Below are 24,778 nucleotides of genomic sequence, written 5' to 3' on the forward strand. Positions count from 1 at the left end.
GGTGCTACCCAAGGCTGCTTAAGAGCCATTGATAGTACAGCAAAGATACTGGCATGGATAGACTGGCTGACAGGAGGCAAAGAGTGGGAATAAAGGGGGTTTTTTCTATTGGCCAGTGGTGTTTCACAGGGGGTCTGTTGGGACTGCTTCTTTTCATGTTAATGGTTTTGTGGGAAGGTTTGCAGACATAATGAAGAAAGATGGCAGGACCAGTAGTGTTGAGGAAGCAGCGAGTTTGCAGAAGGACTGGAATGAGTTAGGAGAATGGGCAAAGGAATGGCAGATGAAATACAGTGTTGGCAAGTCTAAGGTCATGTGCTTTGATAGAAGGAATAAATGCACATACACTATTTTCTAAACATGGAGAAAATTGAAAGGTGCAAAGGGACAGGATTCTCTTGGGCAGGATTCCCTAAAGGTTGAGTTGGTGGTAATGAAGGCAAATGCAATCAATGTTAGCATTCATTTTGAGCGGAATAGAATATAAAAGCAATGATGGAATGCTGAGGCTCTATGAGGCAGTAGTCAGATTGTGTTATGAACAGTTTTGGAGTCCCTCTTCTAAGGAAGGATGTGCTGGCATTGGATTAGGTCCAAGGGAGGTTCATGGGAATGAAAGGGTTAATATATGAGGAGTGCTCCGGGCCTGTACTCACTGGAGTTTACTCAACTATTGAAAAGCCTAAATAGGGTGGATATATCTTACAGTAGGAGTGTCTAGGACCAGAGGGCACAAACTTGCAGCTACTGTGTTTGTATCGTAAAGTAATTATGTTGGAGTTCATCTAAGTGCTAAACCTGGTGGATTAGAGTTTTACTCCAAATCCCATGGTGGCATTAAAATGGCTTGAATGACAAACTCCACTCTTTCTGGTCTGGTGTCTATGTGCAGCTAAATAATTCTAAATGAAACTCGACAATTCTCTGCAGATGTGAATTATGGGGTAATTGATTATTTTTGTCTTGCACCTAGCTGAATGCCATCAGTACACCAGTTAAAATAATATTCCCATTTTTTCAGCTGTAATGCAAAGTATGGCCAGAAAAAATGCATGGCCCCTTGATAAGATGCATCTAACAGTAGATGTCACCAAAAAATTAAAGGAAGACTTTACACAGCCTGCCAGAGAAGGAGCATATATTTCTGGATTTTATATGGAAGGTAAACTCAGTATCACTTAAGTTTAAATTTTTAGTATGAGTTGCTTGCTTTAATCCTATCCTGTCACATCGCAGGAGCACGATGGGACACACAGAGCGGTCATATAGTAGACGCACGGTTGAAAGAACTTACACCGATGACGCCTGTTATATTTGTTAAGGCGATTCCCATTGATAAATAGGAAATGAGAAATATTTATGAATGTCCTGTTTATAAGACAAAATTGAGGGGACACACCTATGTCTGGACTTTCAATTTGTAGACCAAAGAGAAGCCTGCAAAATGGATTCTTGCTGGCGTTGCTTTACTGTTAAGTGTGTAGATGTACTGTAGTGCAGTGGTGCCTTTGGTTACAGGCTTGCAATATCAGCCTGTGTGGCACAAATTTGAGAATGACAATTATTGAGGACTTGGAATGAGATAAGTCACCCCAAATCTTCCTGCATTCATTAGCAAACCGTGCAGTATTACTGACCAAAAATACAGTTAAAGTTTTCAGGACTCTTAATATCAACCCATATAACACCCTCTCTTTTGATCAGAGTCATTAATGAATCTAGTTGGAGGCAAATTTCTTTGCAGATTAAAACAATCTGTTCTTGTAACCTGTTCAAAGTATGCAGAAATAATTCAACCACCTCTTTTTCTACCTGTTATGGCATACAAGAAAAAAAACTTTATTTTGGCAATCAACTATAACATGTTACAGTATCTGAGATGGTCAAGGTATGTTTTAATAAAAATATTTTTACAATGGCACTGTGCTTGTACACTAGCAAATAATTAAAAAAAATCCTGGTAACGTGTGTTTAAGATCCGATGTATGTCTTCCTGCTTAAATTCATCTCTCCGAGTGCAAATAGCCAACATTAGGCAACCATGTAATACCATGGTGCAAGTGGGAAAACATAACATTAAAATGCAAAAGACCAGTATTTCTCCCTCCTTCCCAGACATTCAAGTACCTTTTAGATGCAAATTATCTCAAATTTTGTATGGCTTCAACAAGAGTGCATTTTGTGATGTTAATCCTTCACGCACAATGCAAGCATAATGGGGGAGGCAGAAGGCAGAATTGCAAAAAAAAATGTTTTTTCACTTGCCACTTCTGGCCTGTGTAGGGAAGTGGTGGTCTCTTTCCTTCCCAACCCCCAAAACACACGATTTAATAGAAGCTGCAAAGCTAAGTATGTGAATATTGTTAATTGCTAGACTAATAATTTGATAACATTTTAAATGAACTACTTATGGCTTTATTTCAAAAATGATTTTAAAAAAAGGTGAAAGTCATCTGTTATTTTAGCCAGCAACAGGTTAAGAATATGAAGCAATTAGTCTAAGACGGAAATACAAATTATCTGAAACTTAGAAATTGAGCAACTGGATGTTTAAAAACAGACTAACTGTATTAATGCGCGGAATGAGGGATTTACTTGCTGCAACACGCAGCAGGTCATTGTGCAAATAATTTTGACGTTACTATCTATGAAACATCAATGGCATTATAGACTAAGCTGCCAACAAACCTTTAAAATCATATGCAAAATTGTTAACACCCTCTCCTCCGAAATCTAAGTGATTAGGATAGCAAAGAAAACAATGCAAGTATTTTACTGTAGTTTTGTGTAATCATTGCTCAGATCATTTAGCAAAAATTAAAATGGTGTATTGTGAAACTTAAATGTAAACCGTTGTACTGTGCATCGATACATCTTTTCAGTCTTCCACTTGAAGTTCCTTTTGCAGGCTGAAAAAAAGTTTTCATGAATTAAAATGCTGTACATCAAGATTGTCTGAAATGAACAAAAGCTATCAATTAAACTTACCTTTTCAAATATGCATGAACGTTATCATATCCATGATACTTGGCCAGGTAAACAAGAACACCTGTAGCACAGCGACCTTCACGCTGCCGGCAGAAACTGCAATTACAGATTCCTCTGCAAGGAGGACAATGCCAGTTCTGGAGGGGGAGCAAAGCACAAAACAGCTTTCCTACTAGGTGTTCTTGATTCTGCAGCCCAGTGCTTAAGTTATCTAATTAGTAACAATGCTGATTATTTTCAAGAAATCTCTTCTTTAACAAGGGGTTCAATATATCCAAGCAAAGGTAACTAAACTCCACAAGTTAACTAAAAGTCTTTTCTTGCTAACATGTTAAAATAACAAGGCAGACTAGCTTGTCAATCAAGCAGTTATAAACTTGAAAAGAACAGGATGGCTTTAAGTATTTGAGAGCTTTAAAAGTAACTGGTTTAATAATAAGAAATTGTGTTTTTGTAATTGTTAGTTTCATTATTGCTGTAGTGAAAAATCAATGTTATCACTCACTGGATCTAATAAAGCATTCTTAACGAGCTCGCCGTATCGATTACGAAGACATGGTCCACAGAACTGTCCACGGACACCTACACATTCTGGGTTGCGACAGCATGTTTTCGTATCAATTGTTTTCTGACGGCATTGATGGCAAGTTGTACCCTGTGGGGCAAAAAAAGATGGTTCTGTTCACAATGAAAAACACCAAGATTATAAACAAAAGCACACATATTATGGTAAAGTGATCATAAGACATTACCTTCAGTACATTCACACTGAAGAATTGCTTAAAAGATATCACAAATTTTGGGTTGAAATCACAGATAAATTACTGATGGGAAATATCCTCCACCTAGTTACCAGCCAATACTGACAATGAGCTATTGCCAAGCAAAGACTATGTAGCAGAATACAACCGAAGGCCAGCTCAGCCGTGCTGCTTCAGACACCAACAACATTCTCAGATTTCACAGCTCAGGCTGTGAAACCCACGCACTAATAGTGCAAAAAGATCAATTGTTGGAAGTATTTTACTTCACTTAGATGGATTTTATTTGTTTAAATAGTTCTTTGTTGTGTTTATTTGTTAACTTATTAATATCTGATTCTAATAATTTTACATTAGTGAGACAACGCTTGGAGAAATAAGAGTGATGTACATACTGAGGGAAACCTTCCAGCTTCTCTCTCCTCTGCACTTTTTATCTGCAACTTATTTCAGTACTGCTTGGTCAGATGTTAATGCTTACCATTTTTTTTTTTGCACAGCATTTTTTCCCCCAGGTAAGTGAAATTGCTTTCTAAAAAGCTGTACTAAGATGACAAAAATGTGTGCATGCCTTTGGGAGGGGGACAATAGCATCAAGGACAGGAATTTAAATCAAAAGCATTTTTTCCATATTTAAAAACAGTAGAGACTGGGTCTTTGCATGGTCAGCATCCTGCGTGAATTAAGAGTCTGCAACTTTTAACATGCAAATGCATTCATGCTTTAAAATTAATAATGTATTCAATGCAAATTATGTCATTGTAGTAAGCGAAAACACGTTAAACTGAATAATCCTGTTATTTCAAATAAGGACACATGGTTATAAAAGCACAGAATAAAGGGCACTGGGTTAGAAATTCTAGTTTTACCTTGGATCTAAAACCACAAGACACTGTAGCAATTACCTGTGGTCACACTGCCCACACCTTAAAACCTACACTGAAAATATTGAAAAAGCACTTTGCAGATCTGTACCACCAAAACAGCTTCTAGTTAGCAACCTACAATGGTTGGTGAGCAAACACAGAGCATTCCAGAGTAGAACTGAAAGGATGATAGTGAGAATGTCTAAGTTTATTAAACAGATGCCATTGCTATGCTTAGACAAAGACTGTACGATTCCATATGGATAAAATGATGTAATTTATCAGATTTCTCATCAATTGGTTACTTCCCATAAACACATGATCCACCAAAGCTTCAGTCCTAACACTCAGAAAGGTTGTAGCGTGAGCAGTACCGAAGAACCTGGCCTTTTGGCCCACTATGCCGACCCACTGCCATTCACCCCATTATGCTTGCATCCGCCTGCAGCTTGCCTATCCAAGTGCATGCCTAAATACCCTTAAACATATCTGATCCACCATCAGCTATCAAAGCATCAGATACCAAACACTGCATAAAACAATTAATTCTGATTTCCATTCCAGTTCTGACATGTCGGTCCATGGGCTCCTCTTGTGCCAGGATGGGGCTACCCTCAGGGTGGAGGAGCAACACATTATATTCTGCCTCAGTACCCTCCAACCTAATCACATGAATATCGATTTATCCTTCTGGTTAAAAAAAAAATTGCCCCCCCCCCCACCTTCCCAGCTCTGACCTTTTTACCTCTTCTCACCTGCCCATCACTTCCCCCTGGATCCCCTCCTCCTTTCCTTTCACCTGCAGTCCAATCTCCTCTCCTACCAGATTCCTCTTCCTCCAGCCCCTGACCTTCCTCACCCACCTTGGCATCTACCCCATCCTTCTCAGTCCTGAGGAAGGTCTCGGCCCAAAACGTCAGCTGTTTATACTCATTTCCTGACCTCCTGCGTTCCTCCAGCATTTTGTTACTTTATGTAAAACAAAACCCTCTCTCAAATCTTCTGACCTGAACCTATGCCCTCTTGCCGGGGGGAGGGTGGGGGGGGGTATTATCTGTGCCTCTTACAGTTTCATATACCTAACTCAGATCACCATTCAGCCCCTTCCACTTCAGGGGGAGGGGCACAGCTAATGCAATGACCCCCTATAATTGAAGTCCTCCAGTGCAGGCAACATTATGATCGATCTCCACTGCACGTTCTTCAGTACAGCCTTGCACTTAAATGGTGTCAACGTATTTAAAAAGCAAGCATCCCTTTTGGAGAAAATACCTGGATCAACTAGATTAGTTACACAACTTACACTTGCTTTTTACTTATTTGTTGACAAGCATTAATACATCATTTTCAATGTTCTTGCTATGATTAGAAAAAAAGTTCACAATGCCTTTTCGAAGTTATTTTAGTTGGTTGACAAACTGTAATTAAAGTTAGTCACTTGAGCAAGAGTCAGTGTTAAGATTCTTACTGACTTTTTCCCAAGCTACACATCTCAGATTGAACCTAACCTTGCTCCACTCAAATAGTCAGACTTCTGACAATGGCACATGACATCCAGTAACGAGTACTTATTGCATATCCATGAGGGAAATAAATCTTTTTCCACCTCAAATGTCACAAAAACAATCCAATTCTAGCATACAGTGCAAACCAATTTTTCTCCCCATTTCTAGAAGCTGGAACAGAAAAACCTACTGTAGCTCGATTATAAACTTTCTCCTTTGCTGAAAAAGAAATGTTTTCCAACTCTTCCTGAGTGATGTCTTCAACTGGCCGCACCACATGTGGGATGGCAAGTACACTGGGGCGGCTTCGCCTACGCAGGGGTACATCCACCTGAGGGTCGACAGAGCAGCAAGGGTAAAGTCAGCATCAGTACACAAACTTCTCCAAACTACATGACAAATTATTCATGTTCCTAATCTGATATCTCAACATTTAATTAAATGAACAGAAGTTTACTTTTGTCTGCACACAGCATTCCAGATATGCAAATACACTGATGTGGCTGGCATTCAGCCTTAGGCAGCTTAAAGTTATACACCTCAGCATTCAATAAACACACAAGGCAACAATAAATGAGGGACGGACTTGCAGTATCCTGTCAGCCCCATTCAGAAATGCAGCGGCCACAAACATCTGCTCTATCAATCAGGAAAAAAAAACAGAAGCTATACATTGGGAGGATTACATTATTAAAAAATGTGATGCAGAAAGATTATTCAGCCTGTCAGGTTCAAGGTAGTTCTCAGCAGAGCAACCCCAATCTTAATTTCCAGCCAATTATTCTCCCTCATATACCATCAACTCCCCTTTGGTTCTTTGCCATTTACCTACATTTAAGGGGTAATATACAGTAGCCAATTAACTTAGACAACTGGAAGAATAGTGAAGCACCAAGCAGAAACTCACCTGATCGCAGGGAAAACAAATGGTGCACCCTTGTTCTCAGTTAGCAAAAGAACATTCCATGTTTGCCATAATCCCAAGGAAATGTTCCTTGGTAGTTGCCCTTTGCATTAATGGATGTAAGGCAAAACATATTCTCACAAAACCAGAAAGCTTTAAAAAAAAAACAGCACTGCTAGAATTTAAGTGCCAGATACATTTGATAAAAACCATATTTGATGCATTGCACTTGACGCTGTTGGCATCATACTGGTGTGGACAGAAGTGAGCGGGCTAACAATTAGGAGCAGCATTAGTGGCTTCTCTCCAGTTGACAAGATTTATCAAGCCAGTTTCAACTTGATACAATTTGTAAATGACTTGGATGATTGTTACTGATGACTTAAAGATAAGGAAAGCTAACTGTGAAGAGGGCTTAAGGATGTATAAAGGAGTATAGGTAAATTAGATAAATAGCCAAAAGTTCTGGCAAAAGGGGTATATTGTGGGGAAAAATGTGAAGTTGTCCATTTTAGTATATAGATTGAAAAACTTGACATGACAAGGAATCTGGGCATCAGAATATTATTGTTTACAGTTAAGAGAAATTAATGCAAAAGTAGTAAATTATGTTTTTGATATGGAAGGTATTAGTGGGACCACATTCAGGTACTGTGTACTTCACTGGTCTCCTTATGAGGGAAGATAAAAATGCACTGGAAGCAAGTTTAATGGAGTAATACCTGGAACAGATCGTGTGTCTTATGAGGAGATGGTTACGCCAGGTTTCTATCTTTAGAAAATTTCAGAAACATAAAAGGAGACTTAATCAAAATACACAAAACACTGATGGTCTTGACATGATGTATGTGGAGGTGTATTTTTTTTGTAGAGAACTAATACTAGAGGTTCAGTTAAAATAAGGGGAAAAATTGAGAGGGAGATAAATGTTTTCTTCTCATAAGCCAATGAGCCTTTGCAATTCTCTTCCTCAAAGGGTCATGGGAGCAGGGTCTGAGTGACTTAAGGTAGGTATTGATAAGATTCTTGAAAAGTGACAGACTACCTCAGTGGTGCGCAGAAATGCAGAATTCAAATTTCAATCACATCAGTCATGACCGTAACAAATGGTGGAGCAGGCTTGAGAAGCCAAGTGGCCTACACCCGCACCTAATCTGTGCATTTACGAGTAAAGAGTCAACTGAGTTTATGTGGCACCTGTGATGTGGACAAACTTTTCCACCAAAACATAACAAGAATAAAACACAGTACGTGGGCCAAAGCAGGAAAATGGGAAATTGTCTAAAGATGGTCAGTAAGATTTTAAAAGGAGTGCACTGGATAGAAAGAGGTATATCAGGAATTCCTACAGTATTGGATCTACAAGGCTGAACAATGGAAGCTAACAGAACTCAGCAGAGATGAAATGTCCTCTTTTTGATCTCTTGGGCCTATATTTATTATACTAAATGTCATTGTAGCTCCATGATGTCGAAAAGGATACTGCAAGGACCAGCTTGCAGAAAAAGGATGCTGCAGCTTTGGATGTGCTGAAGCTTCTGGAAGATGTGAAGCTGGCGTGGGAATAATAAAGCATGTAGACAACAAAGCCACAGATGCCAAATTTAGCAGCAGATGGGCTGAGGGACAAACCGCATGATAGAGTTAGAAGCAGGTGGTCTTTCTGATGGAGCGGCTAGGGGCTGCAAGGTCAGCACACAGTTGAACAGGGCACAAAAATTGCTTACACGAGCAGTCTGTGAAAAGGCAATATATTAATTTAATTATCCTTGCCAGGATTTGACAAATGTGAAATTTAAGGATGAACTGAAATATTTCCTTGCAAAGCTGTTGTTTAAATTGTGAAAGCTATCATATCATGCCTCTTCTGGATAAACTAATACTCGAGGCCAATTGTTTCAACATGCTAGTTTTCAAACTGCCTGCCAACCTGCAACATCAAGTGCTGCAGAAAGCTTCAAAACAAAATATATTGACTTTCAATATTTCAATATTTCTTAATGAGGCATTTATTCCCAAGTGTTTAATTGCAGTCACTGCAGACACCACTGGAATAGATCTCTTATAATTTTTATGAACATGAAGTCTTTAACTGCAAAGGTTATTAGACTTTACAAGTGACCACCAGAAATGCAGATTAAGCTGGCAAAGTCAGTGCACCATGAAAGGTGTTGTTAATAGCAGCACAAATGACTTAATGGCTCTACCTCGGAGAAGTCATTATCTAGAAACTTCCTTTTCCTCATAAAGCTGACATTATCTTCTTGCTCAAATGATGGAGAAGGAGGACCATCAACCAAGGATCTTGACCGAGTGTGAGGTCGCGCACTGCGCTCGGGATTCTGTCTAGAAACATTTTCTATGAAAGAATTCCTTGGTGGACGTTTTAGTTTCTAAAGAAAACAACAAACCACAGTTAATTTTCTACCTCTATATCCATGTTATAAACATTATTGAGATTATGTACTTAAAAATACAGAAAGTTTTAGCAAACCCTATATTTTCTGTAATTTAAAAACATTGTCAAATGATTTCAAAGAAAACCAAATTTTAACCTTTAATACATCCTACCCTTATTTTAATAAAAATCTTTAAGAATATATTTTGCAGATTTAAGGACATCTGTTTTGCTGTAGATGATCTAGAAACAATTAAGACAATTTGTAAAGCTAGACTATGAGACGCACCACACACTCACAATATTAAAATCACATATTCATATAGTAAAGTTTCTATTTAAGTAAATAAAATGTGGCTACTTTAGTAAAGTAAGTCTATTAATCTTAAGTGTAATCCTAACAATTTCAGTTCAATATGCTCATTGTTAAGATATCACAGTTCAGAAAATGATTAAGTGTCTAATGCTTGCAAGAACTTCCATGTCACTGTTGAAGAGTTTTTGAGCAAATACAAGCAAATAGCAAGCATATCCTATCACCACTTACTGATGGCGTCCTTTGAATAGAAACTCTCCGTGGAATGAGTCCCGGCACAGTTTCCAACTCTGCTATCAGCTTAGCCAGCTATAATAAATACAAAAAATATAAATAAAAGTTTACATTAAGACATTTACTACCGCTAGATTCTGCAATAGCCTTTTAAATTGACAGAATTTACAGCACAGATACACATCGTTCAGGCTAACTAGACCACTTTGATTTTTATATTCCACAAAGGCACCCAACCATTTATCAATTATGCTTTCATGTACTTACTAATTTTCTCTAAAAATGTATCAGTGCTATTCACTTCAACCACTCCATGTGGTAGCATTTTCCACATCCTCATTATACCATGGGCAGCAATTTCTCACAAACACCTTGCTGACTTTTAGCTTTTTCCAAATAGTTGCTCCTAATCCGGTCTTCCTTTGGTATGTTTATCCCGGTATACCTTACAAATATTTTAGAATTATAACAAACATAAACGTACATGAAGCTATCACCTTTGTGCTGCTTTGTTAACAGAGCAACTCCAGTTTCACCACCCACTACCTTCTTAGTTAATTTTCCCCACAAAATATTCAACCAATTCCCTCAAAGGCCACTAAACCCGAGGTCTACACTTTCCAGATTCCAAACATGTACTATATAAAAGTTTTTTCACGTCATTCTTGATTCATTTCCCCTTTCTTTTACACCAGTGGTCCCCAACCTCCGGGCTGTGGACCGATACAGGGCCGCAAAGCATGCAGCAGTAGCCGGAACGCACCCAACACACCTTTAAGAAAAAAGCCGAAATAAACAATCTAATTAATTAGGTGCCGGTGCGTTCCGGCTACCGCTGCGCCCCTGCATGCTTCGCGGCCCGGAGGTTGGGGACCACTGTTTTACACCCAACATCTAATCCTTGACTATTCCAACAGGAATAGCCTCTATTGTTCACTCTGTCCAGACTGCTCATTGTTTCTATATACTTCCAGCAAAGCATCCCTCTTCAGTCTTGTCTCCAAAAACCATACCACCTCTGTATTCCACCCTTGTAGTTGTAGTTGTCTTTTAAGTCTTTTCTGGATGCTAATGCCTTCACATCTTTCCTTCAATATGGTAACTAAAACTGAACAGAATACCGTGGGCAAGGCCAAACCAATATAAAGGCTCAGTGTGACCTCTTTACTTTTAGATTTTATGCCTCTAATGGTAAAGGCCAGAATAGTCTGTGTCTTACCCAGTTTAAATCCGCCCCACCATTTTGAGATTTGCACATGTATGCTCCCCCGATCCCTCGCCCCGTTAGAATATTATTCCACATCCACCCTCATTAAAACTTAATTTCACATTAAACTTTATCTAACACACTTTTGCCCATTCCACTAGCTTGGCTATATATCACTGCAATCACTCACTCCTTCACAGTTCATAATTTTCAAGTCTTGAATAATCTCAAATTCAGAAACCATGCTTTGCGCTCCAGTGCAGAAAGAAAACTCGATGGAACAAATCATTCAATTCTGCAATACCACACAGGTAACCCCAGCATTACAGAAATTCACCCTTACAGAATTCACAACCTCCCCAATAACCTGAGGTAGAAAATAAAATTCACCCTCACAGAATGGGTTCAACTCATCTTTTTTGCCATCTGCAGATGACACAGCCTTGTATTTATAGAAAACCATCACTTCCGGCTGTTTACTACAAATGTACCAGAACATGGGTTACCTGTTTGCCTACAGATCAAATCTGGTTTACAAGATGGACTCTCTCTACCTTCCTTGCCATTTAGTATTTCATACCTCAAACTTAGCACACCTGACATCAAATTTAAATAACCAGGTCAAACTTCTGCCCCAGGCAAATAGTCAGAAGGGGAAATTCGATTTTCAGGTAACATTATTTCCAAATTGCTAAAATCCCCAACTCAATCACAGTATTCATATATGTCAGAGTTAAAGGCAATTACCATCATCTATTCCGCCCCCCCCCATCTTTTAAAGGTCAGTCCCAGCAATTTAATCTACAATACAAACAGCATTCAGACAAGATGACACACTGTTGTTGCAGGATTATCCTTCTCTGTGCTGAAATTTCTATCAGTAAAATGATCTACAGTGGGTGGGGTAAGCAACTATGCCTGCTGAACTGCCGGATTGTGGTCAATATCCCTTTCAGTTCCACCTTCTCTCTTTAGGCAATATGCAATTACCGATCTACAGCAATGTAGCAAAGCCTCAACTATTCTTGTTCTGGCCCAGCAAACCAGAAGCCTCAGGGAGATTTAGAGCTGTGCAATCTATTCGAGTCAGTGAACAAATAAATTACAAAAAAGTGTGCAGTATTTACCATGGCTTTGTTTTCTTTAATGTTTAGAGCTCTCTTTTCTAGAAAGCTTGATCCTCTGGGTTCATTGAGGTCAGAGTCAGATTCGGATTCAGAGGCTGATTGATTACTCAAGTCAACAGTAGAATCTGGCACTGATACATTTTTGTTTTTTCGAGATGGAAACCTAAAAGCCACGCGTAATGGAAAAGAACGTTTGTGCTGCATTCTAGAATTCTCTTCAATATCTTCATCACTTATTTCCTCCTCAGATTCAGATTGAACACTCTACAAAACAAATAATAGATTTATCAGATATCCTTAACAAAATGCAGTATTCATATTTTTAACTAGGAACGCATCCAAAACATGACAGCCAAAATATAATGGGACAAATTTCAATTCAGCAGTTTTCTTTGAATATTTGAAAAACCTTGAACAAAGAAAACCTGTGAAAAGAAATCTATAGTGCTCAAAAGCAAGACATTATATAATCCCTCTTCTCTTAATTTATCCCAATCCCAACAAAATGCAAACAGAAATTGTAAAAAAAAAATCACACACGTCACTGTTTACAACACACATTGTGACAGAATGGTTCCAAAAGCAGCAAAGAAATCCAATTTCGGCAAAATCACTGATTCAAGAGTCTAAATAATAACTTTCAGACAAACTATTAATAAACTGGAAACAAGCATTAATGCAAGCCAGTTCCATACTTTATAGATTAAACATAAAGTTCACAGTTTATCTAAAAAGTTTCAATGCTCAGTAATACCATGGCTTCCATTACATCTTTGAGGTCGCTCTCAGAAAAGCCATCAAATGATTCATTATCGTCAGAGTCCTCATTAAAAATCCGAGCCAGTTCATCTGTCAGGATCTCTGTTCTGAATTTAGCTTTCTGAGAAGAAATAGAAAACTTGTTATAATATAGCAACTATCATATTACAGGTAATTGTAGTCGACTTCTTTTGCATTCACAATCTTAAATTACACTTACACTGTTCGTAAAATTGTCTGAAGCAAAACTATCACAGCTATCATCTGATGATGATGTTTCCATGGGAACCAATGCTACATTTCTGAAGTCTTTAAATTCCTCCTTTCCAGAAAGGTCTATCTGCTGCAAGAGAAGAGAGAAAAAAAAAATACAATCTTGAATACCTTTTAAATAATTTCTTTTAGTGTCAGGTTTTAATGATACGAATTGCAAGGAATTCACTTAGCATAACACACAGTTCTACTCTGAATCTGCTTTGTGCTATGTAAATGGAATGCTGAGCCAATTTATTTGAGCTTTGCAGGCTGGCTTTGAGATTTGTAGATATTTATCATCAGTTGTGCTTATTCAATATTCAAACAGCATGTTTTGGTTAGTTTGAGAAACCAAAGTAGACAGATAAAAGTTTTATTGTTCCATACAGAAATCTGCTATACCAGCTGGAACACTGACAACTGGTGGGGGGGGGGGGGGGAGGTAAGAGAAGCAGCTAATCTATAATAGTAACATGACCTGCATGCAAATCAATACAACTTCAAAATGTATTTCTCCCTGATTGCAAATTTCACACAGAAATAACATTGTTTATTAAAACTCATTGTTACATACAGCACCCAGTGGATTGCAGAGAGATTTTTCGAAAGATATATATATATTTTAAACTATTTTCATTGTAATACTGGAAAGATGTGAAATTTTACAGAATAAAGTTACCAGTTTCAGGCACAATATCCAAGATATGCAATTAAATAAAATCTTAAATGGCAAGGCTGCAAATCACCCAACTTTCACTTTATATCAGTGTAACTGACAGCTGCACCACGGCGAGAACTGAACAAACTAAAGAAAACAGGTCACGGACAGCCTGTATTTATACCCTGACCCAAAGGTGGTTTCACTGCTCGACAGACATGACAGCCTGCAAGTCTTTTCAAGGATCTCTACAAGCAACACAAAAAAAACATGCCTGGTGCCCCACTGGGCTTTCACATTTGAAATGGTAATACTGCTAGGCCTCTTAGATCATTACAGGGTTTTCATCAGCAAAAGACATCAGAAAAACACAAGAGCATGGAACCACTCTTCCTTTTACCACACAGGAAACCTTTCCTTTCCAACACCAAGCCTCAAGCTCAGATTTTAAGATACAACTTAGGTTTTTATTAAAAGGTAACACCATGAAAATGGTGCAAGGCGTTCCTGGGTTACTTGTAGCCTGATGCATGTTAAAAATCGCAAAATCCGAACACTAACTAGGAAGTGTTTACTCTGCACATTTTCTTGCAGAATAATAAATCCAAAAGCCTCTAACCACAGTAGTCTACATGATAAAGGACATTCTCAAAGGTGCTTCACAAAAATGTTAAACAAGTTGATACAGAGTCACACGAAGATCAACGTAGACGAGTCAGTATAAGGTGTGTTTTAAAGACGAAGTGGCAGAGGGCTTTTGGACGGGATTCCAGAACTTCAAGGCTATGTCAGCCAATCCCATTGATTGGATATTTTAATTTGGGGAAAACTGATGAGGTCACAATTAGCCACAGGTGGCTGCATGCCAGAAGAGATTACAGAAGGGCAAGGCTGCAAAGGAGCTGAAAACAAAAATCAGATTCTTAACCAGGAGGCAGTGTAAATCAATTGAGCACAAACGGTGATGGGCGAATAAAGCAGGGAGGGAAGGGGGCCAAGAAATGTCCTGTCAACGGTGGTGTGTTTGAAGTCTTGATTAACAAGCAGATGGGCAAGTTTCAGCAATGGAGGCGCAGAAGCAGGGCAGAATCATGTTGCAAAGATGGAAATCAGTCATCTTAATCTCATGAAGAAGAAATTACCCAAAACTTAACTTGTGCAGTCATATATAATGTCAAGGTTTCAAACAGAAATCAAACATGCTTCAAGTTACAGACTATATTTCTCATTTCCGATAAAAGGTCAGTGACCAAAAAGTTAATTATGCTTTTCTCTTCACAGATCTGCACGACATGCTGAGTATTTCCTGAATTTACATTTCATTGCTTTTCAAACAGTCTGATAGAATTTCAGACACTTGGCATTGAAATGAATGGAGCTGACCACAAGGGAATACAATCTGTGTTAACACAACTCATCTACTGAAATGAATTGGGTAATTTCAGGACACCCACACGGAGAGTGAAAGTGTACCTTTTGTTACCAACATTTATGGTGCATTAGAACAAAAACAATAGTGCAAACTGTAAGTTCCTATGAAATAGACTTGACTTTTACTGACAGTATTAAAAACTGACCATCAATCTCCTGTTCTTCTGTTGATTATTTCTCTTTAACAGCAAGCACTGATGAGATATTAATAAACCTGATAATGTGAGGAAACTGAATTAACGTGCAGTTAAAATGAGGGGAAATGGTTTAAGCGCCCTGGGTAATCGACTCTGACAGTTCAATTCCTAATAATGTCAAGATCATTAATTCCTCCAGGCAGTTCCCCACTCTGAACTTCACAGTACCCAGTTTAAAAATAAATATTCCAACAACTTTTCAAAAAATAAATTAAAATACAGAATTAAAATCTGGAGCATAGGAAGAGACCATTTAATTCATCCTCCCATGCTGTGCAAAAACAAACAGCTGTTTCGGCCATTCCCAAATCCCAGCACTCATCCTCAGCCTGGTGGGTTACTGAATACAAGTGACATTTTGGAGGTCTCCATCTCCACCGCACACGCCCCCCCCCAAAGAAGTGTGTTTCAGATCCCCAGAACTCTTCTTAACATTCCTCTTCCACTCTCCTGCTGTCTGTATCCCCTTGCTATTGATTGAATTAATCCCGGACATGCAAGCACACCCTTCCAGCCAAAAATTTGCAACTGCCTTTCAAAAGGTGCATTTTGAGAGAACACACCACCCACCCCAAAATCTGCGTTAGTTGCACTTTCGGTTGCATTTGTGCACTGCAGACTAAGGTGCAGAGTCCCTCCCACACTGAAACCAGAGACCCACACCTGGCTTACCTCTGGACGGGCAATCTGGACATCAGACCTCATTCATGGGGTAAAGTGGGGCTGAAAACAAACATCCAACTCTCACCAACCCCAAATGCTCTGTGAAAGGAGATGAATCCCATCCCACCCCATTTTATTAACAATTCCCCCATGAGGCACAATTATATATTAACATGGCCACTAACCTCCTCCACTGTCCAGGGCTACAATAATTTCGTACAACCCAATGGTTAAGCTTCTTTCCCACAATAAAAGCAACTCTAAAGTAAAATTCTCTCTTGATTGAAATTATTCCAGCTGTGAACTTGTGTCTTGTGCAGCTTCAGCAGAAGCTCCTTACACATATACTTAAGATAGGAGCAGAGGCAAGTAAGTGTATGGTGTGCCTTCTAAACCACCTCTGCCACCTGTCGTATTGTTAAGCACCTCCAAGATCCAACTACTCCTCATCACGGCCCAAAAACCCATAATTTAGCCCATATTTATTGTCCTTGTTTGCTCTTACTGGAAATCTAAAACAAAAAACACAAAATGCTGCAAATACTCGGGCAGTGTTTGTATAAAAAGAGAAGTAGTTCTAACATTTCAGCTCATAGACTTTCAGTAGAATTCAAGCACAATCGGGATTTTTTTCTGACAGGTGGTCTTTGAGGTGAAATGTCAGTTCTTGCTTTTTCCACGAATGTTACCTGACCTGCTGAGTGTTCCCAGCATTATCCATTTTTAGATCATTTGCTCTTGTCTGACATTTGAAAATGAAACATAGATAGCCTGATGAGGGACAAGCAACAAAAGGTACAGGGGTCTAATTTCACTAAAGGATATTAGCACTTAAGATGTTGACACCTGAGAAATGATGGTCTCTTATTCCCAACACTGTTAATCCTTTTTAAGCACTAACAGGATTTTACTAGAAACTATTACGTGGAATTCAAGTTTTGAAAACATTTTAGTATATTTACTTTCTGCACTGAAATATAATGCAATAAACACCCAGTTAAGAAGGTTGTCTAATAAGATTACAAAACAATGACTTTCATTAACTAAAACTCATTTTATTTTAGTCCTGAAGAAGGGTCTCGCTCTTCCTGAAACGCTGACTGTTTGTTAATTTTCATAGATGCTGCCTGATCTGCTGAGTTCCTCCAGCATTTTGTGTGTATTGCTTTTATTCTAATAGTAGGCTTTGTCAATTCAGAAAGTGGTATTACTCAGGGGTGGGGGTGGGGCGGGGACTTCTTTAATCATCCCAGTCTCAGAAAGAAATTTCAAAGCATTTGTCAGCACTGAATTAAATCAAGACCACCTGGTGGAGGTAGTAATCAGCCCTCAAGCCTTCTCCTTGATTCAATAAAAGTCTTGGCTGATCTTTAAATTCAGCACCATGATCCTCCACTAACTTGCGCCCTGATAGAAGATGAGGTCCTTGGACTGGCACAAGCCCTTGTGAAGACCACAGATAGAAAAGTCAGTATAGGAATTTAAACAGCAGCCAGCTACTCAACACTTTGTTTCTGTTTTCATATTAACATTAGAACAAATCTGCTAGAATTGAACAGAACATTCCAGAAGCATGTTAAAGCAGCCCTCTGTCTCGAAAGTCAGAAGGTGAAAGAGGTGGAAAGTTATCAAAAGTGGGGTTTGAGAGGGAGCTCAAGGCAGATCACGTGTTCTGTACATTTGAAATTAACTGTGTGGTTGGCTTACAAACACACTTTCACTATACACCAATTAAAGACATTTTCCATCAGACCATAAAATGAAACTACGTTTAAGATAGTAAATAAGTGACAGCCACTAGCTGCCACAACTTCAGTAAGTTCCTAATATTGAAAGTATGATGAGCTGAAACATTTAAAAGAATTGGTTTACAACCAAATATACATATTAAGAGAAAACTTTACACTTTATATCTGTAGGTTTTAATTGGACCTGATCCATCTCAATTCATTTGCTAACATTTTGCACTGACAGAATAAAAGCCACTTCGCACACATGCTGGAGTGGGAAGAACAAATGTGTAATTCAACATTTATCACTTGGCTAATGAGATCAATCACATCTACTTAAAAAATCCAAAAAAACATTCACATCTGCAATTGTTCATTCTGTCCTTTTGAATTTGAACAAATATACGCTGTTGCAATTGTGACAACATAAAATTTTATCTTCTCATTTTTGTACATACAGTATGGACAATTCTGGCAGTGCAAGTATTTAATTCCCAACTATATAGGATGTGATGGGCACAATTGGAAACAACATCTCCACTTCACTGACAATCAACACTGGTGCATCTCAGGGGTGTGTGCTTAGCCCACTGCTCTACTCTCTCTACACCCGTAACTGTGTGGCTAGACACAGCTCAATACCATCTATAAATTTGCTGATGATACAACCATTGTTGGCAGAATTTCAGATGGTGGCATGGCAATAGGGCATACAGGAGTGCAATATACAAGCCAGTTGAGTAGCAGCAACAAGCTTGGACTCGTCAGCAAGAGCACTTGGACTAGGTAAGAGTTTTAAACAATAATCCAGGGTTTTCGTTGCTTCTGCTAATGAGACTTTAATTTTTTCCCATTTGCAAGAAATCCAAATCTTAAGTCACTGAATTTCTCCCACTGCTCTAGTATCTCTGAAAAGCATGGTAAAAAGTGCACAAATGCAGTCCTAGACTTATTTTGTGACTCTGACACTAAAAGATCAATATTAAAAACTGCGATTACAGATTATTTTCTAAAAGTACATCTTTGATTTCTTAGACAGAGGTGTGCCAATAAAGAAGCTCATGAAAGCCCTTTTCAAACTGTGGGCAACACTTTTCTTTTGGCTCAATGCTAATTACTTTCAAGGCCAACTGATATTAAATTGACAGAAGGCCATTCAGAGCCTTTATCACTTCTGAACCCTGCCTCAAACATGCCCAGCTCCAGATATCCACTTACACCACTTTACGTTTAGACATTGTCAGCCTTATCATGGAATCTTACTGTATACAAGTATTTTATTACAATCTTTTAAAAAATTCTTCTCCAACTTGTAGAGTATTTAGTTTAACTATTAAGTTTGATACATTTCCTGCTGTAGAAATTTTCTGAATATTCAAATGTTTGCACATCTCTTCTCTAGCACTGTACACTACACCTATTGACGTTTTTAAACCCCAAGCATAACTTCAGCTGTAATCAGCTTTTCCCAGACTTTTTTTTAAATCACATTTACACAACATTCAAATCATCTGAACCTAAACACAGCTCTCACCAGTAACAAAACTTAAATGTTTCAACAACTCTTATCAACTGAGCACGTCAAAGTAAAACAAGCAACAGAACACAAATTAAGTAAAATTGCAACACCTCAATAGAAGAAATATCTCACGTCAACTTCATCTTTCAAATAGAAAAAATTAAGTCAAATTTTTAAAGTAAAAAGTCAAAAATTTTGTCATGTGCACAAGTACATACACAGGTATAATGTAAAGCTTATTTGCAGCAGCCAGCAACTCTGCAGGCACATATTATCAATAAGAGCACATTCACAAGTAAAACATAATTTAAACATTATTTTTAATAGAAACATTAAAAAGACCATTTTAATGCAAAGAGGTCAAACTGCAATGATTAGGGCTTTGCCAGTTGGTTCAAGAATCTGACAGTCAAAGGGAAGTAACTGAAGGCCAATAGAGTGAGAATCTCTGTAATAATCTGAAAATAACTTGGAAAATGTGTAGCTCGGGTAGTCGATGTTTGGGTTGCGCTGTTCTCCAATCTTGGCATCGTCTCTGATGATGTCTCCTTGTATGGAGGCGAAATGTTTGCAAATGGGTTGCAGAGATCAGAGATCAACTCAACCCAACCTGTTATAAGTCTCTCTCAGCTGCTACTTTGGGTAGAACTTGAAGCCATAAAACTTCCTCTAAAAACGTCCCAAGACAACAGACAATGAATGTTATGAAACAAAAGACAAATGATGCTATTCCACATAAGAATACTGGGTGATCTCTTAGGAAGTAAACTTTATAAGAAGCATATTAATAAAGAGGTAGAGGGCAAACAAGTTTAGGGAAAAAAATTCCAGGACTGGTTAGTTGAGGCATAGCTTCCGTGGTGGAACAATTAAAATGGGTTATCTCACAATCTACTTCTTCATGGTCCTGCACCTTACTCTACACCTACGGAGCGCTCTTTTTAACAGTAATGCTATATTCTACATTACCTTGCTTTCCCTTGTACTACCTGGATGTACTAATGTAGTGAAATGATCTGTATGGATGGCATGACAATGTTTTTCCAATGTACCTCAATTGATAACACAATAATAAACTATTTTACCTATGTGCAAGATAGCAGAATTATAGCAATGCAAAGACAAACTTCTGAAACTTCATCATGTCTGCAGTCGGCTGTTTATTTCTCTTCATAGGTGCTGCTTGACCTACTGAGTTCCTCAAGCATTTTGTGTGTTGCTCAAGACTTCCAGCACCTGTAGTATCTCTTGTCCTCCTCTACCGCATAATAACTAGAAATGCCCAAGGCAATGCTCATGACGAATTCATCACTGTACCCCTGGCATTAAGTTTCATAAAAGCAAAACTGTCGGGATCATTTTAACTTGACTATTGTGGAACGTTAAGGATTAACTTTCATGGAGGTAATTTGGTCTGCCTTATCAACAAGAGCAGTGAAATCTTACTTCCTGTTCACTTCTGAATGAGACCAGTAGTTCCACCAATCCAGATCCCGTGCCAGATGGGTTCAATTCTAGAAGCTAGACCAACCTACTTCTACTTCAATGGTGATTCTAGGCCTGGAATTCAGAGGCAAAAACGTAAAGCAACGCAAGTTAAACAAAACGTTTCGTTAAATAATATATTTCTACTGAGATTTTACATAATTTGAATTGCCTCTGAAGGTCAGAACCTTTTCAAAACTAAAATGGCTCCAAGTTAAAGCTTCCTGCAAACCTTGCCAACAGCCTTCCAAGCACTTGCACGTGGCAAACCCACACTGGATTTAAGGGCAAGGAAGGCCAAGCAAGGAGCATGCAGTAAACTACATTCTGAAATTCTGGGCAACAGGCCAGATCCAACACAACTCCACCCTAAAGCAACCCACACAAAATGCTGGAGGAATTCAGCAGGCCAGACAGCACCTAGAGAAAAGAGTAAACAGTTAATGTTTCCAGCCGAGACTCTTCAGCATGACTGGAAAGAAAGAGGTTGGAGTAAATGGGGGGGGGGGGGGAAAGAGTGAAGAAGAGAAGAGGCTTCCACACTATATATTTTTAAATGTGTACCAGAACAGGGACCCGGGTGTCCACGTGCACATACCCAAGAAAATGGCAGTCATGTTGAGAGAACATGTTAAAATTATCACATTGAACCCTCAGCTACACAAATAAATACACTGGATAAACGATGTGACCCTACAATGGTAAATGACTAGAACTGACGAAGACAATACTCTTGGAAACATCCAAAAGATCAAGTGCTGCAAAGATTTTACTGGATCTTAGCTAAAATGTTAGGCAGGGCTGTGTTTCAAGGAGCAAAGTACTTGTTTGAATTTTAGGAGAGGATCATGATGATCATGAAAGGATGAATCCATTTCCAGAAGGTAGATAGTTACAGACTGGCACCACAGACTTAAATGAAAATTCAGAGTGGGCATCGGGAGGAGGAAGAGATTTGAGGGTAAAAGGTTCTCTTTTCAAAAAGTACCTATATCATTAGAAATAGTCCCACCACCAGGTTCAGTATGAGTTACTATCCTTCAACCATCAACTTCACTTGCCCCACCATTGAGATGCTCCCACAACCAATGATCTCACTCTAAAGGGCACTTTATGTGCTCCAGTTATTTATGTTTGCATTTGCAGTTTGCTGTGTTGTGCACTCTGGTTGATCTTTCATTGTTATTGTTCTACAGATTTGCTGAGCATGTCCAGAGGAAAATGAATCTCAGGGTGGTATATGGTTTCGTATATGCACTTTGATAATCAATTTACTTTGAACTTCGAAATGAGGTGGCAACTGTCAATCAGACCCTTCACAGTGCAACTGGTGAGGCAAAAGGGGAGGTGTAATGTGAAGCCTGTGGAATATGAACGAGAAGCCTGTGGAACATGAGCAAGAAATGAAATTGTCCGCATTATGGGTGTTATTGTTTTGTGCATAGTTGCACTCAAGCAGCTTCCCAGACAAATCTGCAATGGCTTATTAGAAGGACGGACGGTGGAAAGAAAGGGGAAGAAAGTAAAACATGGAAATAGGCTATCTCTTACCAATTTATTTTGGGCTAATCAAATTTCCATTTTTAATACGGGAAAGTAGTGATAACTAAAGAACGCAATCAAGTTATAGAGGAGAATGGAGGAGGATGACCATTTTTAAAATATTGATTCCTGATTTAAAAGCAGTTTAAGTATGCATCGGTGCAAAAGGAGGACGCATTAAGCTTGTACGAAACAAAGTACGTCCAAAGTAAATTATAAAGAACCTCGAGCTCCTGCTCAAAAACTATAATCCTCATATTCGAGGAGGCCCAAGTTCTCAAAAAATAAGGTTCAAATTTTAAAAAACACTGGCAAAAAGATGGCTAAAAAATCAAGTTGAAGCGCAAAATGTCATCTTCACTTTCTAGCGTCGGATACTGTTTTCAGCTAGGTGGAATGTCATAGCTTTAGTGAAAGACAAATCACTGTATCCAGTTTCCAAAATTGCCTTGAATTCAGCAGTCTAAAGCGGTATGACCATCACCCCTACCACCAGCAGACCACGTACACTATATAATTATTGGATCGCCAGATCAATTTATTCTCTCCGGGTCAGCTTGGTATTAGACGGGCTCAGATTTCGTGGGCAATTAGGAGGGTATGGTTAACTAAAGCCATCCACAATTCAGTCGAAGTGCACCGTTAACTACTTAACGAGCTCACATCAAGTAGACTACAAAGTTATCCTTGACGACATAAAACGGTGAAGCAAAGCAGGCCACGGCAACAACCCACTCCGCCACTCCGCCGCGCGGCGCCCCCGCGACCCTGTCAATCATCTGAACCTTTTCCCGCGTCAAGTCCTGTCACGTGACCGGGCGCCCGGTTTAAATCCCAAAACCGAAGTTCAATGCAGAGATTTCACCTCAAAATGGGACATCTAAAATACACGACTTACAATTTAAAAACTGACAGGAAGGTGCGACTAACAGGACCTAAAACTCGGCATTTAGCCTTAATTTTGACATTTATAAAATATTAAAATTTCACAGTAAAATAATTCTAACCCTGGCCTTTTGAAAACCTGTTCCATCAAAAACCAACAGGCACATGATTTTAAGGGCGACATTTTTATGTTCTTAAAGCGAGAACACGACAGAATGAATGATTCCGCTATGGAGCGTAGAGAAAGTTCTCTTCACCGAACCCAGTACCGATTCGTAGAAATGTAACTTGTGCGCTTACCTTGCCCCGCAGTTTCTTCATTTTATGCGTAATTTCAAGAAAGTTGTTTAAAACAATGCTAACTTGTTTGCCGCAGACTCACGGCGATGCGAACGAGAGGCACGCCGGCTGCAAATCCCCCAGTCTGGAGGCGGAGCCCGTGCGAGTTTCGCGCGCTACCGGCTCCTTCCCGCAGCAGCTCGTACAATGAGCCAGATGAGACGTCCGGCAGCAACGGTGCTGGGAAAACTTGCTCAAAACTGACAAAGCCTTTCGAATTTACTTCTTATTTAACAAATAGTGACTTTGCATTAAAAGACCACGCTCTTTTCTCTTCACAAGTATTAATAAACGAATTCCACCACCCTTATCATATTTGGCGTTGATTGAAATTACTTCTCCACATTTTTATACACGCAAATAATATCTCACCGCCATTGAGTCCTTTTTCTTTCTGCATCATAAATGAATCTAATGACAGCTTATATTTATATACTGCTGCAGTAAAACATCTTAAAGTGTTTCACGCAAAGAATTTCCATTCCCAGTCATCGAAGAGCTTGGTTCAGACAGTTAACATAAACATAAACTTTGGTCTTATGTAGCGTGAAAGAAAGAAATAGGCTGAGATTTTGCGGAGTGAATTCCAGGGATTTAAGGGCTATACTTTATGCCAGAAAACAATGATGAAGCGCCTTCAAAAAGAAAACGCACTTTGAGATTTGACCCCGGCTTCCAGCAGTCCTAATATTCAGGGACTTTGAAGTAAATATTGTGTCACTGCAGAAAGAATGATTGCCTTTCATTAAGTCACACGTGAAATGCCAATCTGTGGTTTTGCCTGCGGTTGGAAAGGATCTAAACCTTTTACTCACTGCAAAACTTCCCAAATAAGATTTAGCGAAGTGTGGAAGAGCTCAGAGACTTCGAAACAAGGCAGAGATGAGAACGGGGAAAGATAAGCCGTGGTGGTACAGGATCTGAACACATGATCATTTTACCTGGGAAAATCACAATTCGTATAACAAATGACTTAATAAATGGAAAAACAATCAAATAGAGATCTAGT

General features: G+C 38.9%; 2 protein-coding genes across 6 annotated transcripts in view; one reads left to right on the forward strand and one right to left on the reverse strand.

Annotated features, from left to right (window-relative positions):
• dnah9l (dynein, axonemal, heavy polypeptide 9 like) overlaps positions 1-1,484 on the forward strand; it is a 317,674-nt gene extending 316,190 nt beyond the window's left edge. Inside the window, 2 exon segments of the mRNA XM_063052593.1 lie at positions 1,022-1,162; positions 1,237-1,484. Coding sequence (XP_062908663.1) covers positions 1,022-1,162; positions 1,237-1,484 — 389 coding nt within the window.
• A 337-nt stretch (positions 1,485-1,821) lies between these two features.
• On the reverse strand, positions 1,822-24,302 carry cdca7a (cell division cycle associated 7a). Of its 5 annotated transcripts, XM_063050104.1 has the most exons (11): positions 23,731-23,827; positions 20,965-21,078; positions 13,286-13,408; positions 13,061-13,186; positions 12,307-12,570; positions 9,970-10,047; positions 9,232-9,417; positions 6,311-6,451; positions 3,494-3,643; positions 2,989-3,125; positions 1,822-2,909 (listed from the first exon to the last, which is right to left on the reverse strand). In XM_063050104.1, exons 3-11 carry the CDS (start codon positions 13,346-13,348, stop codon positions 2,879-2,881), a joined length of 1,176 nt encoding a protein of 391 aa, XP_062906174.1. In that variant the 5' UTR covers positions 13,349-13,408; positions 20,965-21,078; positions 23,731-23,827; the 3' UTR covers positions 1,822-2,878. The 5 variants fall into 5 exon arrangements, with proteins under 5 accessions (XP_062906174.1, XP_062906173.1, XP_062906172.1 ...); XM_063050103.1 differs by lacking the exons at positions 20,965-21,078; positions 23,731-23,827 and adding an exon at positions 24,142-24,302; XM_063050102.1 differs by lacking the exon at positions 20,965-21,078 and having other exon boundaries at positions 23,731-24,090.
• Between the last annotated feature and the right edge of the window lie 476 nt (positions 24,303-24,778).

Source organism: Mobula hypostoma, chromosome 6 (assembly GCF_963921235.1).
Source record: "Mobula hypostoma chromosome 6, sMobHyp1.1, whole genome shotgun sequence".
Classification (NCBI taxonomy): Eukaryota; Metazoa; Chordata; class Chondrichthyes; order Myliobatiformes; family Myliobatidae; genus Mobula; species Mobula hypostoma.